The sequence below is a fragment of the Vigna unguiculata genome, chromosome 3 (assembly GCF_037176805.1).
Source record: "Vigna unguiculata cultivar grain cowpea cultivar isolate G323 ecotype 2 chromosome 3, ASM3717680v1, whole genome shotgun sequence".
Classification (NCBI taxonomy): domain Eukaryota; kingdom Viridiplantae; phylum Streptophyta; class Magnoliopsida; order Fabales; family Fabaceae; genus Vigna; species Vigna unguiculata.
In genome coordinates this window covers 50,309,944-50,325,413 of record NC_140794.1, presented here as the reverse complement: position 1 = coordinate 50,325,413, position 15,470 = coordinate 50,309,944, and the positions used below count along the sequence as shown (strand labels likewise).

Sequence of the window (15,470 nt, the reverse complement as noted above, 5' to 3'; positions counted from 1 at the left end):
CTAGTTCGTAGTCAATTACCCTCATCTACTTTATTGAAGAGAAACTTAAGTTTGTTAAGTGAGAGAGTTGCATTGGATTTAAGCCTTTTTATCATATACCTTTCTTCTTTTCAGTGCAAAAACTTCAAAAGGCATTTTGTCAGCATCTGCATGAGTGCAAACATGCAAGTTGGCATGTAACACACTTAGATTGCTTTCATAAATGTTGCTCTATTATTTACAATTTGGCTTTTTTTTTTTCAAAAACAAATAAAAATAAAATGCATTTACACAAGCACTTGTCACTTTCTCATCACACCAAATCATCTAAAGCTCTCATGAGTCATGAGATGATACAAATTAAGCATATATATATAATAAATGCATATTAATTACCTCCGTGATTAATTATGAAAGATAAGATCACTCTATCTTTGACCTATAATCACATTAATATATAAATATAGACCAAGATTAGAATGATGCAAAAGGATTATGTTAAACTAATATACTATAGTTTAGGAGAACTTGTACTTGCTCGGTTGGTAGGTCTGCATCTATAGTAATGATGCCTTTTATTTTCTTGGATTTGTTCACATGCACTTAAACAATACTTATATAGACTATTTTATAATGGGATATAATTTTTTAACTATATTTAGTGTAATTTTTAATTAAATTTTTTATCTTATAGCAAATAAAAATATTTCCTGTGCTAAGTAGAGGACTGCACCAAAAAATCATAGACTCGTTTTTCTGTTTTTGATTTTAAATAACTTGTATAGAATTGATGCAAACGTTTAGCTATAATTTTCTTGAAATATAACATATAAAAATTCATCAAATTACACAACTGTTACATCCCTTAAAAACCTATTTTTGGTAGAGAAAAGAGTAATTTGCAGTGTTCAGAGTTCAAACGTAGTTGTCATCGTTGCAGAAAAAAATCCCTCTCAAACATTTATGCCTCAGTTAATGTTAGAATGGCCCAACATAACTGTTGTAGAAAAGTCCAATGAAAGCCCAATGGGGTCTACCTGTTTCAGTGTGGTGGGCTCAAGCCTCGTACAATATGTAGTTCTATCCGGATAAGGTACGAATTGATGGGCTAAATTATTTACCCAAAACCTGAAGCGAGAGACTCCGAGAAAAATTTGAATTAACGATAAATAATTTTGTTTTAAATATTGATACAAATTGTAAACAACAATTATGATTCAACCAATGTCATTAATATGGTTCTTAATGAAATACATTAATAATTTGAGACCATCCGCACGAAAACATTTTCTTAAACTTTAAAAACGTAAAAATCTCAATAATTATTATATTAAACATTTTGAAACAGTAAACAACAATAAATTAATCCATCCGTGATGGTCAATCTTGATAGTTCTTTTTATGATTTATGTGTTGACGAAATTGGTTGTTCTATAGTGTCGTATGGGACACTCCATTTATGCATATCCACTCAATTGTTTAACAACACATTTGACAATGTTTAATTTATAAAATCAACATATGCACAACATTCACTAACACACATTTTTTTTTCAGATTATTATGTTGATTGTTTATTCTATTTACTCTATTATTAATTAAATGTTATACAGTGAAGAATATAAATATGAATGTTTGTTATAATTTTTTTGTTATTAATATATATTATATCTTAATTAACTTTTTTAAAATGTGATTAATGTTACCATTAAAATTAAAATGTTGAGAAAGAATTACAAATTTAAATATGTATTTTATAGTTGTAACAAATGTGTTTGGTAAAAAGATTACAACATATCTCTGCCTATCGTATTGGTTTAATATTTAAATTTTTTGAAAAAAGAGTTAAATGGTATATCGTGTTAAAAAAGGAAGGGGGAGGGGGAGGATTATCACCAACATTTATGGTAAAATAATGTTAATTACCATGTTGGATTTTTTCATAAAATGAGGACATTATTTCATAGAGATTTGCATAATATTCCCTATTACTTTAATCCACACTTTGAATATTATTTTAGACATGATGATCTTAAGGTGAAAAATGAGTTGTATATAGGTATGAGAAGATTGGTCAATGATGTTGCATAAAAGAACAAATTAATTTGTAACTTATTAATTTTCATTGTAGTCAAAAGATTTTTCTCTTTTTGACAAATGTAGAAGATTATAAAAAGACTTTACTTATTGGAGAATGGTAGAAGATGTGTGGTAATGTAATTCTCAAGTTGAAGCGATCTTCTATTGAGTTTTGATGTAACTCTTTTAGGTGAGTATTATCTTTTACCAAATTTCATAGGGGTGTCCTTAAGGTGGATTATGAGACTTCAAGAGCTCAAATCAATAAGAGTTTGAATAAATTATATAAAGTATAAATGTATATGAAAGAAACTGAGTGAGTACTATTTGTATAAAGTCCTTTTAAACTTTTTGTACCTAGATATTAAACAATTTTGTTACTCGAACATAATCGGTTGTTATAATATATTAATTATATATTGAAGATACCAGATAATCAATTATTAATTATATCATAAGGTATTCTCTTTAAACATTTTGTTTATAGATATAATAAAATTTGATAATCAATTAAGATATTACAATATTACAACCTAAAATCAGTTGGATTAACATAATTAAGATCAATCACAACATCAAATATATTGTTTACTGTTTATTTTTAGATCTTAGAATTCCATTATAATTTATAATTTGGTCCTTTAATAAACGACATAATATTTTTGGATATATTATAACAAAATTCCAAATAAAAGTTTAAGAGAAGAAAAAATCATTTTAGAATATTTTTTCACTCTATCAGTTTAATATTTTTGTTTTAACGAAGAAAAAAATGAATATGACATCTCATTTTGTTAAGATGTTCTATTTCAATAATAAAAGGTGGAGGATCTTGAAAAACAAAGTCGTAATCATTATTCTCTTTAGTTTATTTTTGAAGATAAGAAATTTTTAAAACAAGAGGATTCAAATCCCTAATTAAAACAAAGCAAAATAATAATATTTATTTAAATAATTAAAAAAATGTTAGTTTTACTCATTGATATGATCCTTTAATAAACAAATTTTTACTTCAAGAATATAAATGAAATATCATAAACTAAAATAGAAATAAAATTTTATAGGAAATCAAACTATTTTTTATTAAAAACCAAAATCAACTTTCAAAATTTATTGTAAAATCTTATTTAAGCAAAAAGTAACAGAACGAAAACCAAAATTTTGTTGGAAAGCAAAACGGGAAGTAACAAAAATATTATTTTAAAAAATACTGACTATTTAAGTTTAACATAATAATGTATAATTTATTTTTTCGTTAATTATAACATAAATACTTTAATGTTTAGCTTTACAATTTTTACATGTAATGAAAACACGTGCATGTGTATTTTTTATGATAATAAAATTATATTTATAAAAATAAATAATTTTATAATTTTATTATGAATAATTTTTATTTATTTTTTAGGTAAAATTTTATTTGTAAATAATTATTTTAATTCAAAAAATATTTAATAAAAAAATAATTAAATTTAGAGAAATGACTATTTAAAAACTAAAAAATTAGTAAAACAATTATTTCATTTTAAAATAATTACTTATATTATATATATATATATATATATGTTTATTAGAAATTTTTATATAATGATATAAATTAATAGAAATTTTCCCCTCTCTTTAATTTTATATTTTATTTGAAAAGAACATGGACACGCCGAGTCAAGTATAAAATCTATCTTGAAAATATTTTAAAAAATATTACTGGTGTGATGAAAAAGTTACAATAGCATCCCAAATTAGGTTAGTCAATTTTTGGAAAACGAACGGTATTCTATCACGTCAACGGGGTGTGGGCTATGACAGCGTGATTCGCACGCGATGTTAAGAATATAAACAAAATATACATAAAAATGGAATAAGTACAATAATATAAGAGGAAAACGCGCAAGACTTACCCTATAATAATATTTTCATGCACTTTTTTAAATTTAATTAAAGTTTTTTAAATTATCAAATCATATGCAAATTTATGCAAATTTAGTAGATTTAAGTAATTTTTGATGGAAGAATCACCAAATTTTAATTAATAATAATAAAACATATAACAAAATATATTCCTATACAATAATGCATTGACTTTGGTTTAAAGATATGATTAAAAAAAAAATAAGAAAAAGCAAAAAACATAGAAACGACAACAGCGATGGCAGCACGGGAATCTAAGATGGGATCAGGACCGTACGTTCGATAGGAGGCAGGGCAATAAAAATGCCTCGTTTGCCCACAACCACAACGCAGAGCCAAGGGGGTAAGCAAGAAATAAGAAATAAAGAAAGGAAGGAAGAGAGAAAAGTGCTTGTTGGACTGGGAAACACTGAGCTGACTCGGAGCGAGTGAAGTGTTGCGTGTGAATAGAGATAGAGAAGATGTCTGGTGGTATTGCTCGTGGACGTCTCACAGAGGAACGCAAGTCGTGGCGGAAGAACCATCCTCATGTCCGTACAACTCTTTCGTATTGATTCCTTCCTTTCTCAGCGGCCAACGTTTTTGTTTTCACCTTTTTTCTCTCTTTCGTGATTTAGGGTTTTGTTGCCAAGCCGGAGACGCTGCCCGATGGAACTGTGAACTTGATGGTGTGGCATTGCACAATTCCTGGAAAGGCTGGGGTATGTTTTCGCGTTCTTCTTTTATAAGTTACGCGTTTGCTGATTGTTATGAATTGAATTCCACAAATTTCAAGTTCTTTGCTTTTGATTATGAAATCACTGCTGTTCTTGTAATGTTTATCTCGGTTGATAATCCGAATCAGTGAATCTCCTTTGCCTACTCTTCGTCCTTCTTGGTACTCTTGAATTGAGGCGGGCTATCTTAACCTTAAAAGTTGGTCAATTGCTAACTGCATCTTGTTTTACGTTTACATCCCTTTGGATTTTATTGTTTTTGTTTTTTTTTTCTTCTAAAAATATCTTTTTTTTTTTTTCAGAAATTAGTTTAGTTTCCGAAACATATTTTAAGAAGTTGATATTATTTTCCGAATTCGGTTTTTCAGATTGTAATGTTTGCTTCTGTGAAGGGCTGTGTTTGAGGTTTGGTAACCACTAGGGCTGATCTAGTGGTGGGAGTTTGTGTAGTATGCATGAAACATTTGTTTTGACCTCACGGTGACCACTGTACACAAAAAAATGTGGTTGATGTTTGGTTAACTGAACCAGTTGGATCATTTTACCATCAACAGCATGAAGAGTTGTGTCCGAGGTTTGGTTAATTGATCCCGTGATCCTTGCCTCTGATTTCTTCTGGAATAGGGATTTATAATTAAAAAAGGAGAGGCATCTGGCAATCAACTAACTCATTAGGTGAGGATTGCCCAAGCCTATTTTGGGCATACCCATGGTCTATATGGGATCTCGACACACCTTAGATGGGACATTTGGAGCATGGACTCACGCCTGGGTGTGTAAATCTGGAACAAAGGAGATTGTAATATTGACTATTTAGTATTGCCTAAAGAAAGTGGTGGGGCAGGTAAGTTTTTGGGCAATTGAGGGATGGACTAGGCCGTCTTGAATTTTGGTTGGGTATAAATCGACTCAACAATTTCACAATATGTGGGTTGTTCAAGCCTTTATAATCTCTATTTTGACCATGTCTAAGTTGACATGGACCTCAATACATACATCCCTGCTGGGTTTCTCAATCTGTCTCTTCTCACACCTCAAAAGATTCCGTAACACATTTGCTTATTACCTACATGAACTTGCAACCCATTTGCAATTGTGGCTGCATTGAATGTGTCTGCAATATTGAAGAATGTGACGGCAATCTAAAACCATGGTCATGAATGTACTGTTGGCATTATGTGTTTATCCCTCTACTATTCTGCCTATATCTTTTGACATGTTGAAAGATTTTTGAAATTAAGTTTTATTTATTCACTGAGGGGTTAGACTTAAGGGGTTTCAACATCATAAGAAGAGAGGTGCCAAAACGTGCATGGTTCATTGGAAAATATTTAACCATTCTGCATAAAACGTGATCATCTATTAAATCATTCATTAAAAGTGCATGGTTCATTGGAAAATATTTAACCATTCTGCATAAAACGTGATCATCTATTAAATCATTCATTAAAAGTGCATGGTTCATTGGAAAATATTTAACAATTTCTGCATAAAACGTGATCACCTATTAAATCATTCCTTAAAACTGTTCAAGCAGCCTCCTATAATATCCTACAAGAATTGGGAAATGCAAAGACATGCATTTATATATGAACGTATAATTTCATCTAGGTTCGTATATTATACAGGAATGTGAATGAAATTATATGTCTGTATTTATGCTATCGAGTTGCATCATAGTTTTGCAAATGAATTTTTCAGTACTAGTGAGATACTTTGGTTTAGAAATCAAAAGTGAGAAATTTCTTCTTTTGCATTTGACATATCTTATCAAAAGGTAACTCAAATATTTTATGATTGAAAGTTTATTAGAAATGAATCATATCACGTTATCTGTGTTCTTATATTGGATTAAATTTGCAAAAGAATTAAGCAACTTGTTAAGTAATAAGCCTGGTATTTACTTCATATTAATTTACGTTTCATTTGCTTCAGACTGATTGGGAGGGTGGCTACTTCCCACTTACGCTTCACTTTAGTGAGGACTACCCTAGCAAGCCGCCAAAGTGTAAATTCCCACAAGGTTTCTTCCATCCAAATGTTTATCCTTCCGGGACTGTGTGCCTGTCTATACTTAACGAGGATAGTGTAAGTACATCTTTATTGGTAATTGGATAACTGCTTGAAACTAATTTCTGAGCAAACAGATTTATAGGTTCTTTATTATTTACAGGGGTGGAGACCAGCCATAACAGTAAAGCAAATTCTTGTGGGTATCCAAGACTTGCTTGACCAGCCAAATCCTGCTGATCCTGCCCAGACAGAAGGCTATCATCTATTCATCCAGGCACTTATCCCTTTTTTATTTTATTAATATTATTCATTCTTGAAGGGTAAACCAACTAACCAAGGCAAAGTAGTAATAATATACTTTTCCGAGTGTCAATGCTCCACAGTTATTTATCTCCCGTTCTAAGGATTGCTGTTATGACAGCTGGCATGCTTGAATGTTAGGTCTTCGAACATTGTGTATCATGAATAGGTGTTGACAAATTGTTATTTAATGTTTTAATATGATTCTATTTGGACAAACTTCTCTGTAATCATAGGTAAGAGAAAGAAGTAAAGTAAATTGTATTTCTTGCATAAGTTAAAATCAACCTATACAAAAGATGCTGTGTTAATCGTCTAATATTTTCAAAAGTTGATGTGTATATAAGTTGATTTTAGTATGTAAAAAATTCAATTCAATTTATTATATTAATTTTTTATGTGTTTTTGGATAAAATTATCCTTATAAGACCTATTTTTGCACTTTTCTTTCTACACAGTGAAGTGGATGGAGACTTCAATGTCTAAGGTTAGTTTTAACGTGGCGATACTTTTTGCAGGATGCAGCAGAGTACAAGAGAAGGGTCCGGCAGCAGGCAAAGCAATACCCAGCTCTTCTCTAGTGTTGCCGTCACATAAGCTAAATTTATAAACTATTTTTATTATGGCAGATGCTTCATCTTTTGTTCCGCATTGAATCTGTTTTTGACATTGTGATTAATGTCTGCCACAACATGCAGACATGAATGTTTTAGCTATTTATGGTTACTCCCAGATCTGGAAGAAGTGTTAATATATAAAAAAAACGTGAAAGCAACCAATGAATACTTGTTGGAGACATGTGCCTGATGTTTGCTGCTACATTTTTTATATGAATGGATAATTACTATAATGAATTGCATGACTGCCTTCTCTGAACATGTAATCCATTTGCTGGAATTTTTACTTCTTCTGTGGAGATCATACATAGTCCTCTATTTGTCCATCGTTGTGTTTCACAACTTTACTATTGTGCCTTGGCTGCATAAATTGACACTGAAACGTTTGCTTCTTAAACTTCAGATGTGCTTCAAATGACACTTCCCGATGCGGAGGAAAATCCTAAAATCTTCCGATTTTGCATCCTTAACATTTCTCTGGTGAAAGGTCCTCAGTTGCTTGTTCGCATACTGGTGACTATTTGATTGAGGCTGAGATGTATGGCCGTTAAGCCTGCCTTTGTATAACAATTATAGAAAAAGTAAGAAGGTAATCTAAATTCATCTTATTTCACAAGTTAAATTCTCCAAGTTTAATTAACTATTTAAAAAGCAACCCAAGAGTTTTTACAAAATAATTTTTGTATCTCTTAATTTAATACAAGAGAAGCTTATTTTATTTTATTCCCACTTCCCTCTATGTATTACTTTTGAGGATATCAAAGAAAAAGAGAACTATATATTTTGAGAGCCTGAAAAATCTCCCTTAAATGCTCAAATTAATATACAAGTGATCTTGGATACTAAGAGGAGAAATCAAAGAGTGAAAAAACAAGTAATCTTAGGTACAAATTGATATTACCAAATGACTTTTGAATTATTTTGAACTTATTGTTAGCACTTCCTTTCAAGTTTGAACACAGTGATGATCAAGTTTGAAACATAAATTCAATTTGAGGTCTTTTCGATGATTTTTTCTACACAGTTATAGGATGATAACATAAGATTACATTTTTATTTGTTGAATCTTACAAAAATCTAATTCTTGGAGGATTTGTTTTACCCACACAAGTGAAAGATACAATTGTCCTATATTCAGCTTCCAAGGTATATCAGGTAATTATATTTGGTTTATTTTTTACTTTTTTTCAAGAAACCATAATTCCTCTAATTAAAACACAATATCATTTAAGAGAAAGCCCTTTTAATCAACATAACAAAACCTAGATATCATAGTATTGCTTTTATCTTTCAATCAACATAACGATACCTACATATCATATTATTGCTTTTATCTTTATAAAATAGACCTTGTCATTAAGCCTTTTTAAGGTATCAAGGATACACATGATAACATTCCAGTGATCAATATAAGAAGTTTGCATGGACTAACTCAACACCAAATACAAAAGACAAATCTAATCTAATAATAGTAAGATAAATAAGATTTTCATATAGTTTTCTCTAACTTCTTAGATAAAAGAAAGCTTCACCCAGTTTTGGCATTAATTTTTTATTTGTGAGCCCATAGAACTATCCACTTGTTTCTAGTTAATCATATCTTCTCTCTTAGGATATCTAAAACATATTTTCTTTAAGAAATTATAACACTTTTCTTTGATTAGACTACTTTAATGGCCAATAAGTGTTTCAGACTTTCAAAAATCTTGGTCTAAAAATGATTTTATTGGTGTTTCTCTAGTTTGAGAGATTTTAAAAACATTATTTTGAAAAATATCATCGACAAAAAAACTATTAAGTGCACATTTTTCGAGAGAAGTATAACAATAGAAAATTCAATAATTTTCTCTTTGAATTTCATTCTAAAGGGTTGAACAATGAGACATTCTTTTTCAAACCAAACATATGGAGATTGCTTGAGAGATAATAAGGGTGACATAATTTACAAACCAAACTAGACTCTCCTTAAACAACAAATTCACGTAGTTGCTCCATTTAGACTTTTTCCTCCATATCACCATAAAGAAAAACATTTTAATTTCCAAATGATGAAGAGACTATTGATAAATGTTTGTCATAGCAAGGGAAACACGACCTGTAGTCATTTTAGCTACTGAAGGGAAACTATCACTATAATCTAGTCCCCATATGAATGCATCTTTTGGTAATGCATCCTTTGGTCTCCAGAGGAACTTTGAGGCGATCAACTTTACCATTGAGTTCAAATTTAATGGCATAGATCCAACATGAAAAAATCAATTTTGTCATTGTAATCATGGCGTATCCACACTCATCTTAAAGTAATGTCACAAGATTTGTGGATTTTACATGCATTTTTTGAGTTTGTGAGTTCAAATATCATCAGCGAATCTCCCATATTTAATAAGTTTTTGAAGGGACAAAGATGAAATATATGGTAAGTAGAACTCAATATGGCATGAGATATTGTTAAAATATGATATTTATCTAAAACAGACTACACTAGTTAATGTTAGGGATGACAATGGGTCTGGTAGGACGCGGATAGAGACTATCTGTAGTCCGATCCACAACAAAAAAATCTACTCGCTACATGTCTCGTTACCTGCATCAATACTTGTTTAAAAAATATCACAAGGTTTTTAAAACCTGCGGGTACCCGTGGATACCCACAAATATTTAAAAAAATATACCTTATAAACTTTTAAAATAAAATTTAATTCAAATTATAAAAAGGAATATGAAATAAAATATAAATAAAATTATATAAAAATTAAATTTAATCTAATAAAATATAAATTAAATTTTAATTTTAGTTACATTTGATCTAATAAAATATAAATTAAATTTTAATTATATTTAACTTAATGAAATATAAATTAATTTTAATTTTAATTATTTGCTAGTAACGGATACCCATGGTACAATTTGTATGATACTCGCATCTCAATCTGTTTATAAACGGGTATTAAAATATCCACTACCTGTGAATACTAACTATCATTCACGAATCAAATACTTATAAATAGAGGTATTTTTACCACCCTTAGTTAACACTATTTCAATTCTCTTAGAAGATGAAAAGAAATTGTTTGCCTAAAAAAATAAATAAATAGAAATAAATATTGAGTGTGAATTTGAAGTGCTTTGATTTCAATTTGAAAAATTTACATATTCCTTCACATGCTTGATACATTGATATTATCAAAGCATATGTTTATGATATTGCTGAGCATGATTGAGGAAGATGAATGACATATATAATTTTAATTTGGATTATTTTTATGCTCAATTTTTTTTAAGGTTCTCAATATATGATTTATTTTTGTTTTGAGTTCACAGTTTATATTTTTTCCACTATGAGTACCTAATAAGTTCAACATCTTAGTTTGAGTCTCTTTTGTTAACTCATTAGTTTTATAATCTACATGTTCGCTAAGTTGAAATATGTGCCATACTATTCTTAAAGCATTGAAGAATGATTTGCATTAAACTCATTTTGTTACATGTACTAAAAAGATACATCGCCGTATGATAAAAAACATATTGGTTGCTATAATAAGGAAAATAACTAAAGAATAAAAAAACTAAACAATTCTAAACATCCATTATAAAAAGAATTAAGACTAATCTTAGAAGACATATAAATATGCTATTTATATTCAATCTTAGGTTTTGATCCATACAAGTCAACTTATCAACAAAATTATATTTTTAATCCTAACTTTTAACTTATTATCATATTTAAGTATGATTTTAATAAGTATAATAACAAAAAATAAAAAATCTGAATATTGTTTTGCCAACATGTTTACTTTTAAATTATAATATGAAGTTAATTGTTTTGTCCCAATAAATGTTCTTTTCAATTTATACATCAAAGACCGATGTTGTTTTTATACTATAATAATTGTATTAAGTAGGGATGTCAAAAAATTTTGTACCTGTGGGTATTTGTGGATAAAATTCATAATGGGTAGGAAATTAATATTATAAATGAATATTCACGGGTAATGGGTATAAATATTTTTTATACCCGCATATTAATGAGACGGGTACAAATATTATAGTATCTGTAGCTATATTCTAATTTAAATAAAAAAAATAAAAAAAAACATGATTAAAATATTAACATATTGATTTTGAATGCGTTATTTTTTTATCGATTAGTTTTAAAAAAATTTATTTATTTGTAAATTGTCATTCAACACTATTTAAAGAAGTTATTTAGACTTTATTTGAAAATTAAGAATGTTATTTATTGTATTTTATTTAAATTTATAATTAAAATATATTGTTAAATGTTTATTTTTATTTTTTTGTAAATATATGTCCGCACTCATGAATATCTATTGATATTAAAAATTTATATGAATATCTTATAAGGGATATCCAAGAAATATGAGTGTGAATACAAGACAAATATTTATTCAGGTATGATACGAAGAAGTTACGACCGGTACAGTTGATATCCTTATGATAAGTAATGTAATTATAAAATATTAATATTTTTTACAAATTTTCAAGCTTTATATTCACATATATTTAAAAGAAGGTTTAATTAATCGTATAGTACCTAGTTTGGGGCTAGTGTGTCAAATAGGTACCCGGTTTTAAAAAAGTGTTAATTGTATCCCAACTTTTGAAAATTGCTTCAATTAGGTCCCTTTCAGACAGAGTTGACTAACGCCGTTAGTCAACGTGCCACGTGTCAATCTGTGGTTTTTTTATTTTTTTTAAAATTTTTAAATTTTTTTAAATTTTTAAATTTTTTTAATTTTTTTAAAAAAATAAAAATAAAATGCCACGTGTCAAGTCCCTGTGTGTGACACGTGGCATTGTCAGTTTTGTCCCAATTTTTTTTTTAATAATTAAAATATTTTTGTAATCCATTTTTTATAAGATTAAAAATAATTAAGTATAAATATTTTTACAAAATTAAGTACTAATATTTATAATGTTTCTCTCAATTTCATACCAAATTTATTATTTGTATAAATGTTATACTAATATTTTTTTATTAAAAACGACTTTTTAACATATTACTTTATTAATTATTTTTTTATTAAGTACTCATGTTTTGTTAATTTTTTTTTCAAAATAGAACAATATTGTCTCTTACTAATTTTAAATCAAATTTTCTATTGGTATGAATGTTATACTAATTTTTTTTATTAAAAATGACTTAATAAAATTACTTGTACCACTAAATTTTAATATAAATATCAAATACTTAATTTTTTTAAAACTTTTATACTTAATTACTTTTAATTTTATTAAAAAATATTTTAATTATTAAAAATTATTAGGTACTAAATTGAAACAAAAAAACATAAATGGGAACTAAATCGAAATCATCACAATGACATTTGATAGTGATATTGACACGTGGCATTACAATGCCACGTGACACTGACAATGTCACGTGTCACACACAGGGACTTGACACGTGGCATTTTTAATTTTTTTTTAAATTTTTAAAAAAAATTAAAAGTTTTTATAAAAAAAATCAAAAAAACCACAAATTGACACGTGGCACGTTGACTAACGGCGTTAGTCAACTCTGTCTGAAAGGGACCTAATTGAAGCAATTTTCAAAAATTGAGATATAATTGACATTTTTTTAAAACTAGGTATCTATTTGACACACTAGCATCAAACTAGTTACTATACAATTAATTAAAATTTAAAAGAAAAAGAAGAATGGGAGGAAAATTACAGAGCGTGTGTGTTGCGGTAGGTTGTTTGCGTTACTTTTGTCGGTGAATATTATTTTTGTTTAGAGTGTGGTGAATTTTGAAATAAAAAAAATAACAATAAAAAGGAAGGTGGTATAAAACAGAAGGTAACAGGGTTTGGACGTGGATGGTTCAAGCAGGCGACAACCTCGGCTCAGTGTCTCTGAACTGCAAAACCCCAATACCCTTTCTCGCACAATTTCATTTTTTTATTTGCTTATGCTTTTTATGAAGATTCACCTTCTGCCCCTTTGATTTCCATAAGAGAATTTCACACACACACAAAGAGAGAGAAAAACTGCTCCTTCCTTTTTGCAGAGGTAGCCATGGAACAAGGAGAAGGAGGAAGCACCAGGAGGAGAGGGAAAGAGGGTGAAGCCACGCGCTACAAAGGAATCAGGATGAGGAAGTGGGGCAAGTGGGTCGCTGAGATTCGGGAACCCAACAAGCGTTCACGGATTTGGCTCGGCTCCTATTCCACGCCCGTCGCGGCGGCGCGTGCTTACGACACCGCTGTTTTCTATCTTCGGGGGCCCTCCGCCCGCCTCAACTTCCCCGACCTTCTCGCCGTTGAGGGTCCTGTAGCCGCTGCCTCCGACATGTCTGCTGCCTCCATCAGGAAGAAGGCCACCGAGGTCGGCGCCAGAGTCGACGCGCTCCACCGCCAGCAACCGCATGCTCCCGTCGCAGGAGAATTCGCCGACCGGGTCGACCTCAATAAGACACCCGAACCCGAAAATTCGGATTGTGACTGGGATGGGGATTAGAAGCTTCTACGCCCTTCTTAGCACCGAGTGTTGGGGTGGTTGCTAATGTGCGCCGCTCCGAGAGGAGGTTACAGTGGAGCAAGGTGATGATGATCGTGACATGAGGCTCCTTTCTGTTGTGTAACTTGTTGTTTTACTTTTTCATCTGGATTTCACAAAGGAATTTTGGTGCTGTCAAATTTTTAAATGTAAATTACTTCATCATCCACCTCCTCTTACCTTGTTGCTTTTCATTGCTTAATTTTAAGTTTAGAAGTTTCAGAAGTACAATTTGGGTGGCAATTCAAAACTTAAAAAAAAAAAGAAAATTGCAACTTTATATTTTTTTTTTTACAATAATGATGTTTTTATTTGGAAAAGAAAAGGTTAGATAGAGAGACAATGGCCTAAGATGCTAAGGAGTAGGGTGGAAAAAGAGAGTGAGGCATGTTAACCACTCTAGTAATCATAAGATTATTATAATATACTGTAGTGAAAAGCAATAAAATTGGAAGTTTGGTGTTTTTCTGGTTTATGAGTTGTATTTGTAAAGAGAAGGGACCATTGGAGGAAGAAGATGCTGTGGTCACTACTCTGTTTCGATGATAACGATGGGTGATGGATGGGGTCGGTTAATCGGTTCTGTCGTCTCAGATTTTTGTCTATTTCGAGTCAAATCTCGGATGACAATTGCATCAACAAATAGAATAAAAAACAAAAATGCAAGAAACAGATACACCAAAATCATACTTAGCTCCTTGAGCTTCCAAAAGAAGATTACTGTTTTCTAAGTTAATCACCAAATCTCTTCCAAAGTTTTTTTTAATAGGAAATAAGGAGAAGTAATTTAATAAGAGTTTGGTTCCGAAATACTAGATTTGTAAAATATTTTGGTGTTGATTTGATACGTTGAATGTGAGGTATTCTGGTTTGCATGTGAGCTGTGCTGCATATTTGGTTTGATAGGATCAATAAATCTGTTAAGACGCAGACATGAATTAGTTGATGATTGGAAGATTGGAACATCGATACATGAATACATGTTTGGTTTGGTTTTGCGTCTCGAAACAAATCCACATTTGGCGAGATGTTACAAATAAAAAGATTCTGCATGAGATGAAAATGTACAATAAGAAAAGTTAAGCATGCGAGTCCAAACCCACTAGTACAAAAGCTAAAACACCAACTTAACTTATATGGTATATTTGTCAGTGAGTGTATAAACCAATATGGAGAATTAAATAAAACAAGACAGTATGAAAAGAACAGGACCATGCTTATTTGTGTACCAAATAATGTGGAAACTCAAAAACCAAACCTACAATGTGTGAATCTTTGGTACTTTAAAAACAATTCTATCACAACCAAAGATAAAAACAATCTTTCAAAAGTACC

The 15,470-nt window shown here is 30.0% G+C and overlaps 2 protein-coding genes across 2 annotated transcripts; both read left to right on the top strand.

Moving 5' to 3' along the window:
* Positions 1-4,290: 4,290 nt before the first annotated feature.
* LOC114178823 (SUMO-conjugating enzyme SCE1) lies at positions 4,291-7,854 on the top strand. Its single transcript, XM_028064934.2, has 5 exons — positions 4,291-4,496; positions 4,584-4,667; positions 6,618-6,770; positions 6,856-6,969; positions 7,514-7,854. The coding sequence occupies exons 1-5, from the start codon at positions 4,428-4,430 to the stop codon at positions 7,574-7,576; spliced, it is 483 nt and encodes a 160-aa protein (XP_027920735.2). The 5' UTR covers positions 4,291-4,427; the 3' UTR covers positions 7,577-7,854.
* Positions 7,855-13,422: 5,568 nt separating this feature from the next.
* LOC114176751 (ethylene-responsive transcription factor ERF011-like) lies at positions 13,423-14,302 on the top strand. Its single transcript, XM_028061892.2, has one exon. It carries the CDS (start codon positions 13,656-13,658, stop codon positions 14,094-14,096), a length of 441 nt encoding a protein of 146 aa, XP_027917693.1. The 5' UTR covers positions 13,423-13,655; the 3' UTR covers positions 14,097-14,302.
* The last annotated feature ends 1,168 nt before the right edge of the window (positions 14,303-15,470 follow it).

Coding starts and splice junctions, on each gene's coding strand:
- LOC114178823 (XM_028064934.2), top strand. CDS start 4,428: ATGTCTGGTGGTATTGCTCGTGGACGTCTCACAGAGGAACGCAAGTCG. Junction 4,668..6,617: donor CAATTCCTGGAAAGGCTGGG/GTATGTTTTCGC, acceptor CATTTGCTTCAG/ACTGATTGGGAGGGTGGCTA. Junction 6,771..6,855: donor CTATACTTAACGAGGATAGT/GTAAGTACATCT, acceptor TATTATTTACAG/GGGTGGAGACCAGCCATAAC.
- LOC114176751 (XM_028061892.2), top strand. CDS start 13,656: ATGGAACAAGGAGAAGGAGGAAGCACCAGGAGGAGAGGGAAAGAGGGT.